Genomic DNA, 21,113 nt, shown 5'->3' on the forward strand with positions numbered 1-21,113 from the left:
GCAAATGCCTGTCTATGTGAGCCTTGGCTAGCCTTTATCAGATCGTATTTGCCTGCGGTGTGAATCACTCACATGTCTTCTCACAAATCTCTCTTGAGTTTCCATGGAATTTGAATTGTGTTCATGCCTTTTGCAAGATATTTGATTATTTCATGCTTTTCATCTTCAGAAAGGTCTTCCTTCTTTCCCGTGGGCCCTGGCGCAAAAAATGGAAAGCAAACGGATAGCTTGTTGTTTGTTACGTTCTGATACTGTTTCAGTTTTTTTGCAGGAACAAATAGTGCTTCTTAACCCCTTAAAGGAGATGTCCCGCGCCGAAACGGGTTTTTTTTTTTTTTAACCCCCCCCCCCGTTCGGCGCGAGACAACCCCGATGCAGGGGTTAAAAAAACAACCCGCACAGCGCTTACCTGAATCCCGGCGGTCCGGCGTCTTCATACTCACCTGCTGAAGATGGCCGCCGGGATCCTCTGTCTTCATGGACCGCAGGGCTTCTGTGCGGTCCATTGCCGATTCCAGCCTCCTGATTGGCTGGAATCGGCACGTGACGGGGCGGAGCTACACGGAGCTACACGGAGCCCCATTCAGAAAAGAAGAAGACCCGGACTGCGCAAGCGCGGCTAATTTGGCCATCGGAGGGCGAAAATTAGTCGGCACCATGGAGACGAGGACGCCAGCAACGGAGCAGGTAAGTATAAAACTTTTTATAACTTCTGTATGGCTCATAATTAATGCACAATGTATATTACAAAGTGCATTATTATGGCCATGCAGAAGTGTATAGACCCACTTGCTGCCTCGGGACAACCCCTTTAAGGACGCGGCCCTTTTTTTCCGTTTTCGTTTTTTTCTTCCCCCCTTTAAAAAAATCATAACGTCTTTATTTATCCATTGACAGAGCTGTATAAGGTCTTGTTTTTTGGGGGATGAGTTGTATTTTTCAATGATAGTATTTAATGCACTGAAAAACTTTTTAAAAATTCTAAGTGGAGTACAATTGAAAAAAAAACTACTTCCGCCATCTTTCAGTGCATCTGGTTTCTACGGCACACAAACTGCAACAAAAATTACTTAATGATAACTTTATTCTATGGGTCAGTATGATTACTACGATATCAAACTTATATATATATATTTTTATTTTTTTTTTTGCTGTATGACTTGCATTTTTCTTTTCAAAAACTTTTTTTAAATTATTTTCTGCCACAATCTTCTGCATGCAATAACTTTTTTATTTTTCCATCAACATAGTTATGCTAGGGCTCATTTTTTGCAGGACTTCCTGTAGCATGAAATTACCCACAGCATGTCCTATTTGCTGCTGGTATACGCGCGGACGGCTTCCATTGTAGTCAATGGAAGCCGCCCATCACGCTATACCTCCGCTGTAGCACAGTGAATACGCGCCGTGCCCACCGCCAGACGCATCATATGACGCTGTACGGCACATGCGCGCTGGAGCGTCATGCGGGACTTCTGGCAGCGGATCCAGAGGTAAGTATGGGTTCTTTGGGGGGGGGGGCCGTGATGGACTCCGCTGTGGTATTCCGTTTGGGAGCCCATCGCGGCTGTGTGCATAAGGCCTTACTTAAAGTTGAATTCAGGAACTTTTACTTCAATATTGATTTGCTTCATATATATTAACTCCCTGTTGCACTCATTAGGATGCATGTGGTCATGATTTATACCTGATGGGAGTCATTTTTATACATCAAGATGTTTTCTTTTGCTGTAAGTTGAACACAATGGCTTCCAAGGGGCTCTAGTGCAGCAATGTTTTGTGTCACATTCACTGATTGCCTGATGCTTTTATGCATGATACATAGCACATTAAACTCATACCTGATGGGAATCATTTGTATACATGGTGTCATTTCCTGTGCTCATATATAGACATGATGTACATTTATCCAATATGCTTTGATCAAGGCAGACGTCCTGCTGAAATGCGTCAGAAAGTTTCAGGTACCTCTCTGCACGCGGGCTACTGGTTTTTAACAGAATTTAATAAATTTGAAGTTTTATTTTATCCTTGGATGCTGGATACGAATCTTTCATTATTACATCATATTGCAGGAGTGATCAAACCATCGCAAGTTCTTGTTCCCTCTGGAGACTAAAAATAAAATGTAGAAACTAGTTTAAACAGTTTTATTAATTTTTTTTTTTAAAGGTAATAAAAGTTAATTATTATGCCATATTTATAATAAAAGAATCGAAATCAAACCCCAAGACATATTTCGTATTGCTGCGTCTGTAAAAGCTATCAAAGTAACACATTATTTACCCCGCACGGTGAATGTCAGAAAAGAAAATGAACATTGCCAGAATTGCGCTTTTTTTGTCATCCTGTCTACAAAAAAAAATGTAATAAAAAGCGATCAAAAAGTTGTATGTACTCTAAAATGGGACCAATAAAAACTACAGGACATCCTGCAAAAAACGATCCCTCGCACAACTATGTCAATGGAAAAATAAAAAAGTTATGGCGGTCAGAAGATGGCGAAAGGAAATAATTTAAATAAATTAAATGTCCTAGAAAAAAAATAAAAGTAGTACACCAAAAAAAACGATATAACTTTGGTATCGTTGTAATCGTACTGACCCATGCTTATCATGTCATTTTTGTTGCAGTGTGTACATCGTAGAAGCAAGACCCACCAAAAAATGGTGGAATTTTGTTTTTTTTTCCATTTCACTCTACTTTTTAAAAAGTTTTTCAGTACATTATATGGTACATTAAATAGTAGTATTGAAAAATACAACTTGTCCCACAAAAAACAACAACAAGCCCTCAGACATCTATGTTGATGGATGAATAAAACAGGTTTTAAAATGGGGGAGGAAAAACCGAAAATGGAAAAAATAATGGCCATGTCCTTAAGGGGTTATTGACTAACAACTAGAGATGAGCGAACGTACTCGGTAAGGCCGATTTCGCAATCGAGCACCGCGATTTTTGAGTACTTCAGTACTCGGGTGAAAAGATTCGGGGGTCGCCGGGGGGCGGGGGGAGGCGTGGTGGAGCGGGGGGTAGCAGCGCGGAACAGGTGGGAGCTCTCTCTCTCTCCCTCTCCCCCCACTCCCCTCTGCAACCCCCCGCTCACCCACAGCGCCCCCGAGTACTTTTCACCCGAGTAGTGAAGTACTCGAAAATCGCTGTGCTCGATTGCGAAATCGGCCTTACCGAGTACATTCGCTCATCTCTACTAACGACCTTTACCTGGACAAACTAGACTCTGCCTAAACGAGGGGAATAAATCCTAAATTTCCAGTAAAATGTTATTGATTCTTAAAATACATCCTGTAAACCTTTGTCCATTCTTGTCCATATTTCTCTTCCGTTACCAAAATTCTAGTAGACAGATGAAATATTGCATATCCTGATAACATGACCGCATCATCATTTCTGTATAACAATTGGTCTGATAAATGGACCTTATTGTATGGTAAGCACAGTTTCACATGGAGGAGCAAAGGCTTTGTTCGTCGCTATATAAACCCGCCTCTTTTAATCTTTCATTTTCAGCTCCCTCAGACATTGAGGGCTCAGTGAAGCGTGCACACATCAGGTTTCCAGAGCAAACTGATCAGTGCTCGTTAGGGCGGGCTCATTAACCATTCTTTTCTCAGCCTCTTAATCAAAACCAGGGGAAAGGATCCGGCTGTCCTCATGAGCACAAATATATTTCTGGAGAAGTCATGCAAGAAGGCGGGGGGAAGAATAAGGAAGAAAATAGACGCCAGTAATGGTTGTTTAATCAGGCACCAGGCGTTCGGCTAGATTGCTGCTGGCCCCCAGGCTCAGGCAAAGATACTCATCCACTAATGAAAGGGGACAACGTTCTTAAAACATTTTCAGAACAAATTGAATGCAGAATAAAGAGCTTTCGGAAACTCTCCCATGACACAGATACGGTGGCAGAACAGCGAGTTGCCAAAAGTCAGGACCTACATATTGCAATAGGAGGATAGGTTAACCCCATTTATTTCAATGGGGCTGCTCACACAAGGCTGAAAATGCAGCGTCTTCAACGCTGCACTTTGACAGCATTGCATGTTCTAATTTTGGCCATTTTCAGCCCTGCGTTGCCCATTGAAATGAATGGGCAGTGGTTTCAACACTGCCAAAAACGTGGCACAACTTGGTAACATGCTTATGGCAGTGCTAAATGGCCTAGCTACACTGGCAAAAAAAAATCAATACTCACCTTGCAGGTGAATTCGTTCTCCCCAGCGGTGCTCTCGGCATCAGTCAGCCTTCAGAAGAACTTTTGTTGGTAACAGAGATTCTAAATCCCCGCTTCCAGCAAGAGATTGCTCTGATTGGTTGAGTCGGCTGAGTGACAGACGGCTGAGCCAATCAGAGCCAGAGCTGGATGCGTCCAATCACAGCCATTCATTCATTGAATGGCTGTGATTGGGCACATCCAGCGCTGCCTCTGATTGGCTCAGTCAACTGTCACTCAGCCAATCATAGCATTCTGCCAGCTTCACAAGCTCCCGACAGCGGCGCTAGGGACAGCGGCTTCACCTGCTAGGTGAGTATTGAGCTGTTTTTTTTATCAGCAGCCTTGGCTGTTTTTTCAGCTGTACTGAAAATGCAGCCAAAACGCTAGCATAAGACATGTCAGCGCTGCTGAAACGGGGCAGAATCTGCAGTAAACGCAGCGTTGAAAAACGCTGCGTTTCTGCAAACGCCTGTGTGAGGGAGGCCTATGACATTTATAGCATATCCTCAAGATATGCCAGATATATCTAATAGATGTGGGTCCAACAGCTGGGACTGGTATTTATCTCAAAAACTTCTCTTCACCCTTTGACCCCATAGTAAGCTTGATTGCAGAACCAGCTGAACTGGCTATTTTATGCTGTTTCCACAGCTTCTGTAGAATTTAATGGGAGTTACAAAAAATACTTACCATGGGAAGCTACAGTGTTTTCACATTTCAGAAGTCAGGAAAACAGTGTAGCTCACTTTGCTGCACTTTACATAACACCTGGAACACAATACAATTTCTGAGTTTGCAACCTGCAGTATGCTTGTCGCTATTCCCTACAATGGCGCCTACAGGGAGTACTCCTCTCTCAGACTCACAATCTAGGTTTACAATCGGGCAGTGTCCATACCAGACAATGTCCATCTGGTCCATACCAGATCTCAGGCTTACAGTTCCTGTAGCTGCTTTAGCAACTTCTTCCCCCTGAGTGTGAAAGGAACCAATGCTTTTATTTTCCTCCTCTCTCATTTTTAGTACACAGAAGACCTGATTACAGCCCTCCGCAAGCCATTCTGTGTACTACCTTGCCATTATATATATATATATATATATATATATATATATATATATATATATATATATATATATATACATACAGAGAGACAGAGAGGAGGAAAATTTGAAAAAAATAACTTGATTTGGCTTCCGATGTGTCTAAATGCAAGCAGTATATCATGTGTACCATTGTATTTTTGTCTATACTTATTGACAGTCACCAGCTCAACATGAACACTCACTGACACACTTTGTGTAGATAAAGTTCCCCTTTTAATTTAGCTATATGGTGGAAACATAATATCTACTTTAAAAGTCATGCCTGTAATGTGCTTCCATAATCCCAATAATATGGTCTCACAGTCTTCACAGGGATTGAATTTTTCTACTGAATATTCATTACCAAGCACATGACAATGTATTAAACATTATCCATCTATATTAAACAGATTTTAGAGCATTAAACTGTGATTTAAAGGTGAACCTTTAGGGCTCATTCACATGGGTGTATAAGTCAATATAAAGAGATCTTTCTAATTAAGCTTTTACTACAATGCATCTGTCCATGATGAGAGGAAAATCTAGAAAGTAGTTGACACAAATCTGTATCTTGTTTTGTGAAGACTTTTAGATCTTAATTATCTTACTTTATAATTCATCTGCATTTGAGTCTTTTTTTCAGTTTTGTTCTCATAGATTTGGGGTTCCACATCTTCAGCCTCGGACTGGCCCACTGGGGAGCTGGTGAATGCCTCGGTGGGCTGTGACTCCTGTTCTGACTCACCTGTGCTAATACACATAATATTTAGTCTGCCTTACCCTAGACTTCTTTCCTCTCTCATAATCTTTTCTGAGCGAGCCCCCTCCTCCTTCACAGTGGGCCACACCCCCTCACCTATCACATTGTGCCTTTGCAGCTGCACTTCTGTGTTCAGTAGGTGCCGCCTGCATCCTATGTTAAGTGCAGACAGCACGGTGGCGGGATCACAGAGCAGTTTAGGCAGCAGGATCTTTAGTGCTGCCAACGTGGGAGATTGATTTCAATGCTAGTGAAGCGGCCTCTGAAAATTCCTGCTGATGACCCTGATGACAGTGTCCTGCCCTGCTGCGCTAACATGGGGCGGAATAATTAGCTGCTTGCCAGTGATCTTGCGTGGTGGATTCCCCGCGATCAATGATTGATTATCTATCCTGAGGACAGTTCAACAATAGCATTTGCCTTGAAAATCCCTTTAAAGGTAACCAAAGGAAATCACACATGTAACAGAAAGAATAAACTTGTCTTTTTACTACAAAAAGTTTTTATTAGTAGTAACAAAACTTTAAAAATATACATGTACAATATTAGTGTGCACGCATTCATGTGCATGAGACCTAAAAATGAAGCGGAAATATTTTCAAGTAGTTGTAGGGAGGAACCCCAGTATCAGTTCCCCTGGTGATCGCTAAACACCCCTCTCTGACTCTGCACATACTTGATGCAAGAATAATTGACCAGTTGCTTTTCCATAGATGGCATGCATCTATGGAAAAGGAACTGACCTTTATAAAAGCTGGAGAACAAATGGACTGAATTATAGTAGAGGATTGGCCTGTAGGAGTGATGAGAAATGAGCGAACCAGCCTATAGGAGAAATGGGAAAAAGGTAGACTGGCCTATGGGAGAAATGGAATGGATTGGCCTATAGGAGTGATACGGAAAGAGTGGTTTGGGCTATCAGAGAGTTGGGAAAGTACTGAACTGGCCTACAGCAGAAATGGTAATGGAGTTGATGGAGAAGGAATAAACTAGGCTATAGGAGATATGGGGAAAGTGTGGATTGGCTTGTAGGAGTGATGGGAAAAGAGTAGACTAGCTTATAGAAGAGATAGGGAAGGACTGGACGGTCCTGTAGGAGAGATTGTAAACTAGTAGACTGGCCATTAGGAGAGCCATTAAAAGAGCAGCCAGGCAGATACACACTATAAGAAAGGAATGGCCTGGCCTTTAGAAAAGCTAGTGAAAGCCTGGACTGATTTATAGTAGAGCAGTGAAATGGTGAACTAGCATATAGGAAAGATAGAGCAAGATTCTGGTCTGTAGAATAGCTGATAAAGATATAGCCTGCCAGGGGTATAACTATTGATGTTGCAGAGGTTATGATGGTCACACTCTGTTCCAAAAAGTATCTCTGACCAGTTTTATAAATTAGACATGACAATTGGGGAAGAAGTGACCTAGCTGTGTTAAGGGTAAGTACTAACAGTGAGCAAGGTCTAGTGCAGAGAGTTTAATGGAGCTGATCAGCAAATGTTTGTGACATAATTTACATAAGACTGCCTGGCTACGCCATACCATTCTTTACTAAATGAAAGAGAAGACTCAATATGTGAGGGAGACCAGATGTACTTAATATGTAAGGCACTTCTTTTCATGTTCTCATACAGCAAGTCCATTAAAAATGCAGCACAGTTCAGATCTGGAAATGGGAGATCAACTTTAAAGACAATATCCAGTGGAGATACTTACAAAGCATTTGCAAGTAGACAAAGTTACATAATACAAAGCTGCTTTCATCTACACTTAAGATCAAATGGTTGTTAGTAATTTTAACGATCAAAAATCTATTTCTTTTTCATGTAAAATCAAAGACGTGAAAAAAATAAAACTAAAGAAATAGTGCACTAATCAAACTTAAAAGACCTCTACTGCTTAAGATTTTGGTGTGGCACTCAAACAATGGGACATCATAATTTCATATATTCACACCAGATAAAACTGAAAGCAGGCGTGTGATGCTGATTCAGCAAGTCGTGTGCATGTTTTTTTTCTTTCATTCTACTGTGGGTGCCGCAGGCAATAGTGTTACCCATAAACATACTAAAGGGCATTTACCAAGGAATATGCGCTTAAAGTTACAAATTATTGCAAATGCCACAGTTGCATAATAATTTATGATTTCTTTTCTTGTTCTTCGAGTTTCTCTTGTCACTTTTCCAAAATGGCAATAAACGTTGTTGAGGTTACCGCCAGGAAAGTACTTCTCACAGCCGAACAAATTTACTACGCCATAAACTGGTGTAGATTTTAGCACAATTCTATGTCATCTCATAGCTGGCATAAATTTGAATTTATGACACACAGACAGTAAAAGATGCACAAAATGTATAAAAAGACATACGGGGTGGACAAAATATGGAAACACAATACTAAATGCATGCCTTAAATTACATGGGATTAAAAAATATTTCAGTCAGACATGTAGAGACCGATTTTAAGTGGAAGTAATATGACAGATGCTGCTGGGCAGATGTGAACATCTGCCCAAACAATAAGGTTCCATTGGTCAGGGGTTTGAGTCACTCAGCTGCTGTTACCAGCTGGCTCACAAAACCACCCAGAGCAGGGCAAGAGGTGAAGTAAACACAAATTTGGTGAAAAAGCTCTAAGCCAAGCAGGGGTCAAAAAGGGCAGCTCAGTGCTAATGGTTAAAAACCCATACATTTCATACAGTGTTTCCATATTCTTGTACACCCCCCTGTATGTATCTTAATAATTTTGCAGCATTTTTTCATTTAGATAATACTGCTATATCTAAAGATCCTCATAAAGTTTAAGAGCACACTCTTAAACTTTAAAGAAACCCTCTGGCTTCGGGACAAATCTCTATCCCAGAAAAAGAGGGGGAGGATATAATACTTGCTGTCACTCTTCTCTGCCAATGTCCCTCTGATCTGTTGGTTCGGGATTCTGTTCTCAGCCGTTCATGATGACTGCAATAATTTTTTTTATCCAGCTAATGCATATTGTGCACTGCTTTCTGATTGGACAGCACCGATCATGTGAGCAGTTTTGGCCTATCAGAGAGCAGGTATAGTGCATTGGTAGTCTAATACTGCTAATGCACTATGGGAATTAGGTAGTCTGAAGATTTAATTGGCCATTTTGGACAGCTGAAAATGGTACAAATTGGTGGATCAGAGGGATATCAGCACAGACAACTATAAGCAGGTAATATAACCGCCCCCTCAAGTCCAGGACAAAATTTTGTCTCGAAACCAGACGGCTGCTTTAACCCCTTGAGTGGCGGGTTTCTTACCCCCCTGTCGTGCCCATCAGGGCAGGTTTTTTAAATGTGCCAATCATTTTTGGGTATATATAGTGTATTGCATAACTTTTGTGAAAAAATTTGTAGGGAGATTAGGGAAAAAAAAGGAATACAAGTTTAAATAACCCTCCTTTTGCCATATCTACAATAAAAAAATCTAAATCATAATAAGAAAAATACATATTTGGTATCGCTGCGTCCGTAAATGTCTGATCTATCAGAATAGTGCATTATTTATCCCCCACGGTGAACGTAATCCGAAAAAAAAATAAAGAACGCCAGAAATGCACTTTTTCAGTCACCCTGTCTCCCAGAAAAAATGCAATAAAAAGCGAACAAAAAGTTGTATGTATTCCAAAATGACAACAACGTTAACTACAGGACGTCCCGCAAAAAATGAGCCCTCACTTAACTACATCGACAGAAAAATAAAAAAGTTATTGCACGCAGAAGATGCAGCAGAAAATAATTTTAAAAAAATTAAATGTCTTTGAAAAAAAATACAAGTGCTATAGTAAAAAAAAAGTATACACATTTGGTATCGTAGTAATCGTACCGACCCATAGAATAAAGTTATCATGTCGCTTTTGTTGCAGTTTGTGTGCCGTAGAAACAAAACGCACTGAAGGATGGTGGAATGTCATTTTTCTTTCATTTTACTCCACTTAGATTTTTGTAAAAGTTTTTCAGTACATTATATGGTACTTTAAATAGCACCATTGAAAAACACAACCCGTCTTGCAAAAAACAAGCCCTCAGACAGCGACATTGATGGAAAAATAAAGGAGTTATGATTTTTTAAACGGGGGGGAGGTAAAAAAGGAATGGGGAAAGAAGAAAAAAAGGGACCGTGTCATTAAGGGGTTAAATAATGTACTAACTTCCTTCTCTGGGTCATTACGACGCAGGGATACCACATGTGTAATTTTATTTTTAATTTTTCACAAAGTAAAGGGAAACAATTGTTTTTAATTTTATTTATTTTATTTTTTTAAATAATTTTTTACTTTTTTTTTTTACTTTTTTTATTTTTGTCCCTTTAGGGGACTTCCACAGAGACCCATCAGGACTCCCTGGTCACATTCTGAGGGCGTCCCATGGTGACAGCCCTTTACATGCTGCAGTCACATAGACTGCAGCATGTAAAGGGTTAACACAGCAGAGATCAGAGGTTTTCACTGATCTCTGCTGTAAGAGCTGGTACCTAGCTGTCCTCTGACAGCCAAGCACCAGCTCTCCCTGCAACAGAGACCATCGGCTTGCTTCTGACAAGCCGATGGTCTCTATAGCAACCTGTAAACAAAGCAGGACATTAGAAGCAGGAGATTGCTGGCAGATCAGCAATATCTTCCTGCTTCTCAATGTCCTGCTTTGTTCTCTGTGGGACAGTGCAGGCAGAGCACAATATCACAGCTTGTGTCATTGTGCTCTGCAGCTCCCATAGTGATACATAGCCCGGAAATCTTCCGGGCTATAACGCTATGAGCAGTGGAGCTCCTCCGGGAAAATTTCCGGGTGTGCCACTCAAGGGGTTAAATTTTCAAAGTAATTTTAGAAAATGAGACTCTTTGTGGGTAAATTTAGACATTGGCTGAATGGAAATGTGTATGGATTGGGTAAGGCCAGTTCTATAAAAAGAAAACTCTGTCAAGCCTCCTATGACATCAGTTTGGCTTTGAGTTCACTATAGTAATATCCCTTACAAGGCAGCAAGTTTATGCTATTAATTACATCACATAAACTGTATTTTCTTGTTTTACTTCTTAGCAGTCAGAAGAATGGAGGCCCGTGCCCTGTACGAATTCAATGCATCTGGGGAGGATGAGCTGAGTTTCAAAAAAGGAGATCTACTGAAGGTAAATTAGACTTGATTTGCATTTATGGTTATTATAAGTTTCATTGATTTTGTTTTAAGTCATGTAAAAGCATATAATCACTGGACAAACCATAAATCACTAAAGTATAATATAAGTATATTTACTTGCCTCTTGCACTGTTTTCCGCAACTATTTGGTAGGTCTCTGTCTACTACCAGTCCACCAGCTCATCACATTGGTCCCACCCTTCTTCCATTCAAACTATTAGCCTCAAATATAGAGAAGAGGTATTGCTAAAGTGACAATTTTTTCTTTTCTTCACTTCATTTCTGAGTTGAAGTACTGTTATCAATAATATGCCTAAACCAAATTGGTATTCAAATGTTCTAACACAGTGACCTGCAATATTCTGCCTTTCAATGCATTACCATTCAGTGTAAATAAAAGCAATACTTTACCTACTAGGCTGAGGAAAAGCTGGAAATCTTATTGTATTATTACGTGTATCCAAATCGGGTGTCTATTGTAACTGAGTGAATATGTTACCTATATTCCACAGGGATGGTGCTGTGCATGAGTGGAGTATACAGTACAGAGTCAGCCACCATGTCAGCAGAGCTGGAGTCTGGGGAGGCTGTGGCTTTCACACAAGTGTGTGGCTTCCGTTTGGTCTATGAGTAACACAGCAGCTGTACAATGACTAAGCCTAGGCATCTCATGGTGGAGACACTGCAAGGCTTGCAGGATGTTATAGGCAGGTTGCACTGTAACCACTGCAGATGTACAAGGCTTTTCTGAGAACTACTTTGCTGTGCATAGTTTCAAATTTATTATGGCCAGTCTTCAAGGGTGAAAAAAATGGGATTATGGCCCAATCTGATAGCAAATAAATTGCAAGTATGCTCTATACCTTTCTGTTTATTTATATGGCCAGCAAATAAATGCATTTTGAGGCAATGAATGTCTCTTCATAAGTAACACTTAGAACACACTGTACAGGTAAAATTTTCATTACACTCGTCCCCTGGAACAGCCCATATAAAAATCAAATCATCTATGTACCGTCCGCGTAATTTAATGTTTCTGGAACACCAGTGGTTTGACATGATGTATTTTTTTTCAAATTCGCTTACATATAAGTTGGCTAAATTCTGTGTGATCCTTGTCCCCCATCACGGTCCATTTTATTTATTTAAAGATTTAAATTTTCAGGATTGACCCTATCTGGGTTGGCTGCACATAAAACTTCACATGTAAAACTGTCTTAATTCCCATTGAAGGCCTTTATGATACTTTATAATACCGGGGTTGCTTCATTCTTTCCTTTTATCTACTACTATCTGTCCATCTACTGATTTACAGATGACTCCCAATGCACATTAATAGACAGCTGTCACTCAGTAGAGTGATGGGAGGAGGGCATGACGAATGTGGCTAAGTGAAGCTCATAAATTTTGAAAACTAATTCTCTATGTGTATCTGCTAACTAATAAAATGAAAAGTTCTCCCAAAGTATGGCACTAATACATGCATCAGATATATTGCTGTGATTGGTGTGTTTGTAACTGTCTTATATTGCCCTCATAGATGGCAGCAAAAAGATTATGACAGATTCCCTTTAATACCTATTATATATACTACATAGGTGTCACTTACCCATAGTGTCCAATGACAGCCTATAATACCAAATTACATCATTTTATAAGCAGGTTTGAATACTCTTATGCTAAAAGTAATTGTAAATGGACCCATAACTATATACGGGTCGACAAAATTAATCCTAAATGGTTGGTAAAAACAAATAACTACACGGGCTATTCTAAAATTATAGAGGAAAGATTACACCCCCCTCCAATCCCAGGACCAGTTTTGCTCCTGGGAATGAAGGATCATTTTAAGTAAAACAAAGTTCCTCATTGGACATGAACAGTCTGCAAATTATGTCCTATGAAGAACGGTTAAAGGACCTGGGAATTTTTAGCTTACAAAAAAGAAGGCTGAGAGGAGACTTAATAGCGGTCTACAAATATCTGAAGGGCTGTCACAGTGCAGGGGGATCAGCCCTATTCTCATCTGCACAAAGAAAGACCAGAAGCAATGGGATGAAACTGAAAGGAAGGAGACACAAATTAGATATTGGACAGTGAGGGTGATCAATGAGTGGAACAGGTTACCATGGGAGGTGGTGAGTTCTCCTTCAATAGAGGTGTTCAGAGGCTGGACAAACATCTCTCTGGGATTATTTAGTGACCCTGCACTGAACAGGGGGTTGGACCCAATGACCCTGGAGGTCCCTTCCAACTCTACCATACTATAAAAGTATATGTGTCCTTACTCAGCATCACATGGAAATGTATTTTTAAGCCCTTCATGATTGTGACACACATGTATATCAAAAGCAGGTGGTAAATTCCACATTCTGAAACAGAAGTACATTATGATTTGTGCTTCGACACAGAAGCAATGTGAAATCACCATGAAATCATCAGTGAGAGGTCAATTGTGATTGAGAGCTGCCCACCTGTGCTAATGTTTGGGAATTGGAAAGTTGGCTGTTAAATCCCAAAGGGTCCTTTCATGAAGGATGGGATATTCTGCAGCAGTGTTGGGGAATATGCCCTACTGCAGAATATTCAGCTCCAATATCTGCACTACTAACATGCAGATGTTACCATACAGTGCGGCATGGGGTCCCGCGGTCGGCGCGCGTCGCTCCGGCGTCGGCTCCAGCAGCCTGGAGCCCTGTGTCGAGGTCATCCCAGCAGCTTGGGTTGGCCAGTGGGCGGCGGCGTGGGCGTGCCCGCCCGTAGGGTGCCGCCCGCACTCCTCTGTGCTTCTTATACAGCAGTGGGTGGAGTTGCCTCCTCCCACTCTCCGCCCCTGGGCGGAACCTTGTGGTTAAAAGACTGGCAGTGAACTGAGCTCATTGCCAGTTATTGGTTCTGCATGCACCTAGCCAGTCTGTCTGCGGTTCTCCTCAGCCAGTCCCTAGTTGTCGGTCAGCTCCCTCTGGTCCCCTATTACTCTGTCTGTTTGTGTTGGTTCTGTTTGCCTCTAATCTAGTCTGGCCCAGTCAGCACTAGTTGCTATCCAGCACCCTGCCAGTTTGCCTGTGAGTCCCATCTCCAGCCTTGTCAGTTTTGTTTGGTCTGTTACACCTGCCTCCTCTGTCGGCACTCTGTTCCCCCCATTAGGTAGTTTCCTGCTTGTCAGCCGCCAGGTCCCTAGCCAGTGCAGGGACCGCCGTCCAGTTGTCCGCCTGGGGTTAGCCAGGGCCGAGGCAAGTAGGCAGGGACAGTGGGGTGCGGGAAGATCAGGGCATCCCACTTGGCGCTCGGGGGGCAGAGTGCCGTAACAGCAGATTTTGGTGCGGATTTGAAAATAGCAGAATCCTCCTGGCAATTCTGCATCAAAATCTGCAGTTAACAGTGTGGATTTGGGTGCAAAATTCAGAGATGGCGTATTCCGTAACACTGTTGCAGAATATTCAGTCCCGTTTGACAGGCCCCTAAAGCAACAAAATTCATGTGTAAAATCTCCCTTGGTCATATGCCTGTCAGACCTAACATGGCAATCACCAGGGCAATCACATGGTCTGCCAGTTGTATACTGACAGCCTTGGATCTAGTAAGTATTCCCAGGACTATCCAGCATCAGTATACCTTATGCCTTAACCATATGGCCTAACAGATGCCCATGCATTTTCTATGTAAAGGTAACAGTGTACTATCATATAAACATATGACCATCCATGATAGTTGAAAAATGTTGAAAATTAAATAATGACACGAATTTAAAAAAATATCTAAATTAATTCTTTTTTAAATAAAAAGTGCATAAAAATGTCTAAAAAGCAAAAAGAAAGTACATATACAGTATATCCATTTACTCATAACAAGCTATACAATAAAGTTACCATTTTTATTATGGTTAAAGTTGAAGGACACAAAAATTAAAACAAAGAACGTTGGAATTGCTTTTTTTTTAATAGTAAGTATATAGAAATTCTACATTATTTATACAGCATATACCCTAAGAAATGTCAAAAACATCTTAAAGGGGTTTCCATCAAGATACTATTGATATCCTATATTCAGGAGAGTTCATCAATGGTAGATCAGTGGGGGTCTGCCGCCCTTTACACATCAAGGCCTCAAACAGTTTCTTAGTTCTAAAAATAAAAAAGTTATAACTGTTAGAATGCAGTAAGGCAAAAATGGGAACACTGAAACTGAATCTGTTCCTACATAGGGTTTGAATAGTTGGATGCAGAAAAGGAAGAAAAAAGAACTTAAATTAAAGAAATTTCCTGAAAAACCTATGAAAAGTGCCAAATTAAATTTTACTTTCACTTTTAGGGCTTAGTCAGACGGGCGTTTTTTGCCGCGATTTGCGCATGCGCATGCGTCCGGCGATTTTTTAAAACCATTGCTTCGCAATGGTATCGGACACATGAGCGCTTTTTATGCGCTCGTCCGAAAAATTATAGAACAAAAAAATCGCAGATCGCACCTATCTGCGATCTGCGATTCCTGTTCGCTTCTGTATATGCGCTCAATGGGGCCGGCGGCAGCAGCGCCGACCCCATTGAGAACATATAGAAGACAAATCATTCTTCTCTGCCACAGCTGTAACAGCTGTGCAGAGAAGAACGATGTTTGCCCATTGAATTCAATGGAGCGGCAATACAGCCGCTCCATTGAAAGCAATGGGCTGCCGGCGTGCGCGGGGTTAATTGTCGGGAAGGGGTTAAATATATAAACCCTTCCCTGCAATTCATGCTAAAATGTGTTAAAATAAAAAAAAATTGTATGCTCACCTTTCCGCTGCAGCCGGAGTCCAGCCGCGGCCGCTGTCAGTTCTCCTGAACTGCTTCTCGGCACTATTCAGCCGGCGGGGCTTTAAAATCCCCGCCTGCTGAATGATCTGCTCTGATTGGTCACAGCCTGACCAATCAGAGGCCGGTTTCACTCACACACCCATTCATGAATTCATGAATGGGTGAGTGACTGCTGCCTCTCAGCGCTGAGCCAATCAGGGGCAGGTCTGACTCACATCCATTCATGAATTCATGAATGGGTGTGAGTGAGGCATGCCTCTGATTGGCTCAGCGCTGAGCCAATCAGGGGGCAGGTCTGACTCACACCCCCTTCACACCCACTGCAGGACGGCTGCCCGGAGCTGCAGGCAGAAGGTGAGAATGCAATTTTTTTTTATTTTAACACATTTTAGGATGGATTGCAGGGAAGGGCTTATATATTTAAGCCCTTACCGACAATTCATCCCGGGCTCGCCCGCAGCGCATTGCTTTCAATGGAGACGGCTGTATTGCCGTCTCCATTGAATGCAATGCGCTGGACAGCTCCGGCCCGTTTCTAATGAAACGCGGCTAGGAGCAGATTTTCGGGCGATTTGCGGGCGACTTGCGCGCACCGGTCACGCGATTTGCGGATGCGCATCCGTCATGCGATCCGCAAATCGCGGCAAAAAACGCCCGTCTGACTAAGGCCTCAGCAATTATATTCAGTGAGCCTTATAGTATAATTGTATATCTCTACTCATCATGGATTACAGGTCTTGCTAGGATTTTGATTAGTGGGCATGTACGATAAAGAAAGACAAGTGCTAGATTATCACAATGATCAGACTTCTGGGCGCCGGAGTTAAAGAAATGTATTTAATTTTAACAGTTTCCGCTTTCACTGTTTCTTTCTGCTATTTACTTGCTAAAGGTTGGATTTTATATTTTTATAGGAAAAAAGTTTACATATTTTTGTACACATTATATTATGTTTTTATTAAAAAAAATCACTGAAAAAACGGCTATACTAACTGATACAAAGCTGCAATGGCAGGTACAAATACCAGACTCTAGCAACATACAGTGGGGAAAATGCTATTTGGGGGAGGTAGTACAGATACAAAATACTGATGAACAACCACTGACACACTACTATACACGGCGGGTGGCTTAGTATTATACTTGAGCACTGATAACACCTGTATAGGGTGCCAGTAACATGTACTGCACAATGCAGGCTTGCAGCCTATTAGTTAACCCATACTAATAAACTAGGAACACTGCCCTACACTATCAAAGCACTGACCCACTGGGCTCTCCTATCATCTCAAGTCAAACTGCTTCTGCAAAAATATATGAGTTATTGGTTGATATTTTGGCCAAAATACGAAAGCTTGCAACCCTTGTCAAGGGTCCTCGTGTCTTGTGAGTCCCTACACTATTATTATACTACAACACCACTTGGAAATGGATTTCTTAAAGCCATATTTATATAGCTGTTATTGTGAAATTTTACATTCATACACACATCTATGCAAGCTTGTTGTCAGAGTAGCTACTAGCTGCAATGCCATGTCATACACTGAAAATCGTGTATTCACAGGAGCAGTTATAGAGAAAGTCAAAAAAGATATTTGCTCTGGGCCCTTAACTTCCCAGTGATTCTCCGGACGCAGCTCTGGTTCGATTTGGAAGGCTGAGACTTTTACATATCTACTACCAAGATATTTTTCCTTTTCACTGCACAAATTCAATTTCCAGCTAAACAGTTGAGTCACTTGAGACAGCCTCACACCACACTTTTTTTCTATCTCTCACTGCCATTTTTATAACAATTTGTAAAAGCTAATTTAGGTGTAAAGCTTTTTTTAAATGTGTTCCTGAAAAAATATTTTAGATGCTTAGATTGTCTTCTGACTGTAGACTAAATATACCTATTACAAACGTCTAAATAACTCTACAAAACAAACTAGATATATCGCTTATTTAAAATTTTGTTGAGAGGCAATGAAAAAAACTCCAGATTATTTTTTTCTGCAAATGGAGCATTTAGTATCCTAAACCTTAAAAAACATGCAATTGCATGATTAAAACACATGGAGATTTACACATCACTGTGTGTCCAGGGCCCAGTGTGTGTCCAGCTATATACAGTTTGTAAAAAAATCAAGCATCTAGAATTAGTTGCCTATTTGCTGCAAAACTCGTCATGCAGTTACATCTCAGTCAGATATACAAATGATTAGACTTGAGGTGTGATTAGATGAACGGTCTTGCCACCTGAGGCCCTAAAAGTGGTTCCCCCATGGCCTATAAAAGGCTCTCTGAAGCTCCTTGTTTGTAGTGACCTCTTCTTTCGCTTGTGTAGAGCTTGTTGACCACTAGACTCCTCTACAACAGAGAAGAGATTTCACCCAGTTACCAGAGTCTGAGAGAAGCTGGATGGTTATATTGACAAACTTCCTGCTACCTAGAACCTTCTGACTAGACTGTTAGGAGGTGTTGGCACTAGTGGATACATGAGGGCGCACAAGATGACTGGGCTTAGGACGCCTTCAACAGACCACCAGTAAAGAGGATCATCTGATCGCCTGACAACTACCAGCAGCTCCAACAGTTTTCTTATCCGTCATCCAGAGACAGGTGGTGCCATTATTACACCCTTGTATAGTGTGATGTATTTCAAGGAGTTTGACTGAAGGACATTTGGTCTCACAGTACCCGTTATGTTTACTGCATTTGACAACCACCGACTGTTGCCTCTGTTTGCAGTGGTGTAGTGAACGATGAAACTGGATGGCTACAAAGTGAAATTGGGTTGCCTTCACCTACGAATTCAAGGTTTAGTTTAGGCACTGACAATGTGTTTGTGTTTGGAGACCTAAGGGTGAGCACCTCAATCCTGCCTTTGCTGTGGAGCATCACCCTGCCCCCATTGATTGTGTAATGGTCTGGGGGGCCTTCGCATATGAGAATTGGCCACCCCTGGTAGTGGAACAAGTAGGGACAATGATAGCTCAGCAACATATGCAGGGCATCCTTCTGCCACATGTGGTGTCTCTCATGGCAGGGCTTCCAAGAGCCATTTTCCAGCATGGTAATGCTTGGCTGCACACACAAGGGGGTCACAGGACTGTCCTCATAATATTGCCACACTTCTGTGACTTGCACAGTTGCCAGATTAATTGCGAATAGAAATGTATGGGACCATCTGGGATGCCAACTTCCACAGCCTACAAGTTTGCACGGTCTAGAGGATCAGTTACAGCAAATGTGGACTGATATGCCCCAGGATACCATACAGAACCTGTATGCCTCCATGCCCATCCATATCACATCTTGTATCCAAGCTAGAGGAGATTCAACAGGGAACTAGAACCTCCATGCTTGCCCGTATCCATCATGTATCCAAGCTAGAGGCAGTAAAACAGGGTACTAGCGCCTCCATGCCCACCCATATCACATCTTGTGTCCATGCTAAGGTCAGTACAACAGGATACTAGAGCCTCCATGCCCACCCATATCACATCTTGTATCCAAGCTAGAGGCAGTACAACAGGGTACTAGAGCCTCTATATCTGCCTGTATCACATCTTGTATCGAAGTTAGAGGCGGTACAACAGGGTACTAGAGCCTCCGTGCCCGCTTGTATCACATCTTGTATCCAAGCTAGAGGCGGTACAACAGGGTACTAGAGCCTCCATACCTGCCTGTATCACATCTTGTATCCAAGCTAGAGGTGGTACAACAGGTTACTAGAGCCTCCATACCTGCCTGTATCACATCTTGTATCCAAGCTAGAGGTGGTTCAACAGGATACCAGAACCTCCATTCGAGTGTACAGTTTTTTGCATTAAATTATCCTTTTGCTCTGATATTGTAATCACTTACTTATATCAACGTTATATCAAGGCTGTGTTCACATCTGCATTTTGGGTTTCCATTCTTTTGTTCCATCATAGGGAAAGAAAATTAGAAACAAAACTTCTTTATTTAGTCTCCCTTTGATTATACTGATTTGCTTGTCTGGTGTGTTATTTTTTGTTCTATTTTTTCACAACCAAAAAAATGAAAACCTGATAGAAAGTCGCCGTCTGTTTTAGTATTCATTATTTCTTCCATTTAATAGATCTGTATTCCTTTTGAGCATGCTCAGATGAAAATGTGAAAAAAAACATGCACTAAAAAAAAAACATAAAGTTGATTCAAATGCGAACCAAACTGATACAAATGTTTTCATTTTTGGACATATCCATCTAACTGTAGTTTCCATTTGTTTCAGTTTAGCATTTGCTTTTAAATCTATTTATGGGAATGATGAATCCATTAAAAACGGAAACTCAATTACAGATGTGAATAGAGAGTTACCGGCTGTATTATGTATATTTTGTAAGCCGCCGATTTCATACTAGCCATTGGAGGTAGGGCTAAAAAAAACATTGACATCGCCCACTACTTCCCCCACATTATACTTACTATGTCTTCTCTATTTCGAGGGCATGAGTTTGATAACTAAAAAGTTTTTTTGTATTTGTTTGAGTTCTTATAAAGCTGATTGGGAATGTTTTAACATTGAACTCTTGGAGAGGATAATACGATAATTGGCAATGACATGCGGAAGAATTCATGAAGTTATCATCTTTGATATCATATGCTCTCAAATGTGTTGAAATTACATGCTACAAGAGAAATTTTAATGTAAAATGTTTATTGGAAGATGACATGTTATTATATGTGAAATAGTTTTGAAACTACAATGAAAAAGAAACTTAACCAAAAAAAAAGAAGATAATAGCCACCGTTCAGCTCCTCCGCTCTCCTCGCTGTCTGTGTGGAGTGATCTCTGCACATAACCCAAAGCACACTCTCAACAGCCTCCTATAGAAGTCAGTAAATCATTTCCCGAGACTAGTTGCTTGCTGTGAAGTTCTTGCAACTACTAGTGCATAAACACCACAACCCCAATAAAGCTGTAAATAAAATAAAGTTTGAGAAAATACCAATTAGAAAAAAAGAATATGGCCGTTCTCCAATGAGAGTATTGTTATTGCACATCGTATGTGCAATTTTCCTGCACTGAACATGCAATGCCAAAAGCCCATTGATTTGTATTGAGCCACTCACACCAGCGA

The 21,113-nt window shown here is 41.2% G+C and overlaps 1 protein-coding gene across 2 annotated transcripts in view; it reads left to right on the forward strand.

Annotated features, from left to right (window-relative positions):
- LOC136619851 (GRB2-related adaptor protein 2-like) overlaps positions 1 to 21,113 on the forward strand; it is a 190,139-nt gene that overhangs the window by 98,254 nt on the left and 70,772 nt on the right. The window contains exon 2 of one of the 2 annotated variants that reach the window (XM_066594585.1): positions 11,131 to 11,219. In XM_066594585.1, coding sequence (XP_066450682.1) covers positions 11,142 to 11,219 — 78 coding nt within the window. In that variant the 5' untranslated portion in view covers positions 11,131 to 11,141. The remainder of the gene's footprint in view (positions 1 to 11,130; positions 11,220 to 21,113) is intronic. The other variant, XM_066594586.1, reaches the window with a different exon arrangement.

The sequence above is a fragment of the Eleutherodactylus coqui genome, chromosome 3 (genome assembly GCF_035609145.1).
Source record: "Eleutherodactylus coqui strain aEleCoq1 chromosome 3, aEleCoq1.hap1, whole genome shotgun sequence".
NCBI classification, from domain to species: domain Eukaryota; kingdom Metazoa; phylum Chordata; class Amphibia; order Anura; family Eleutherodactylidae; genus Eleutherodactylus; species Eleutherodactylus coqui.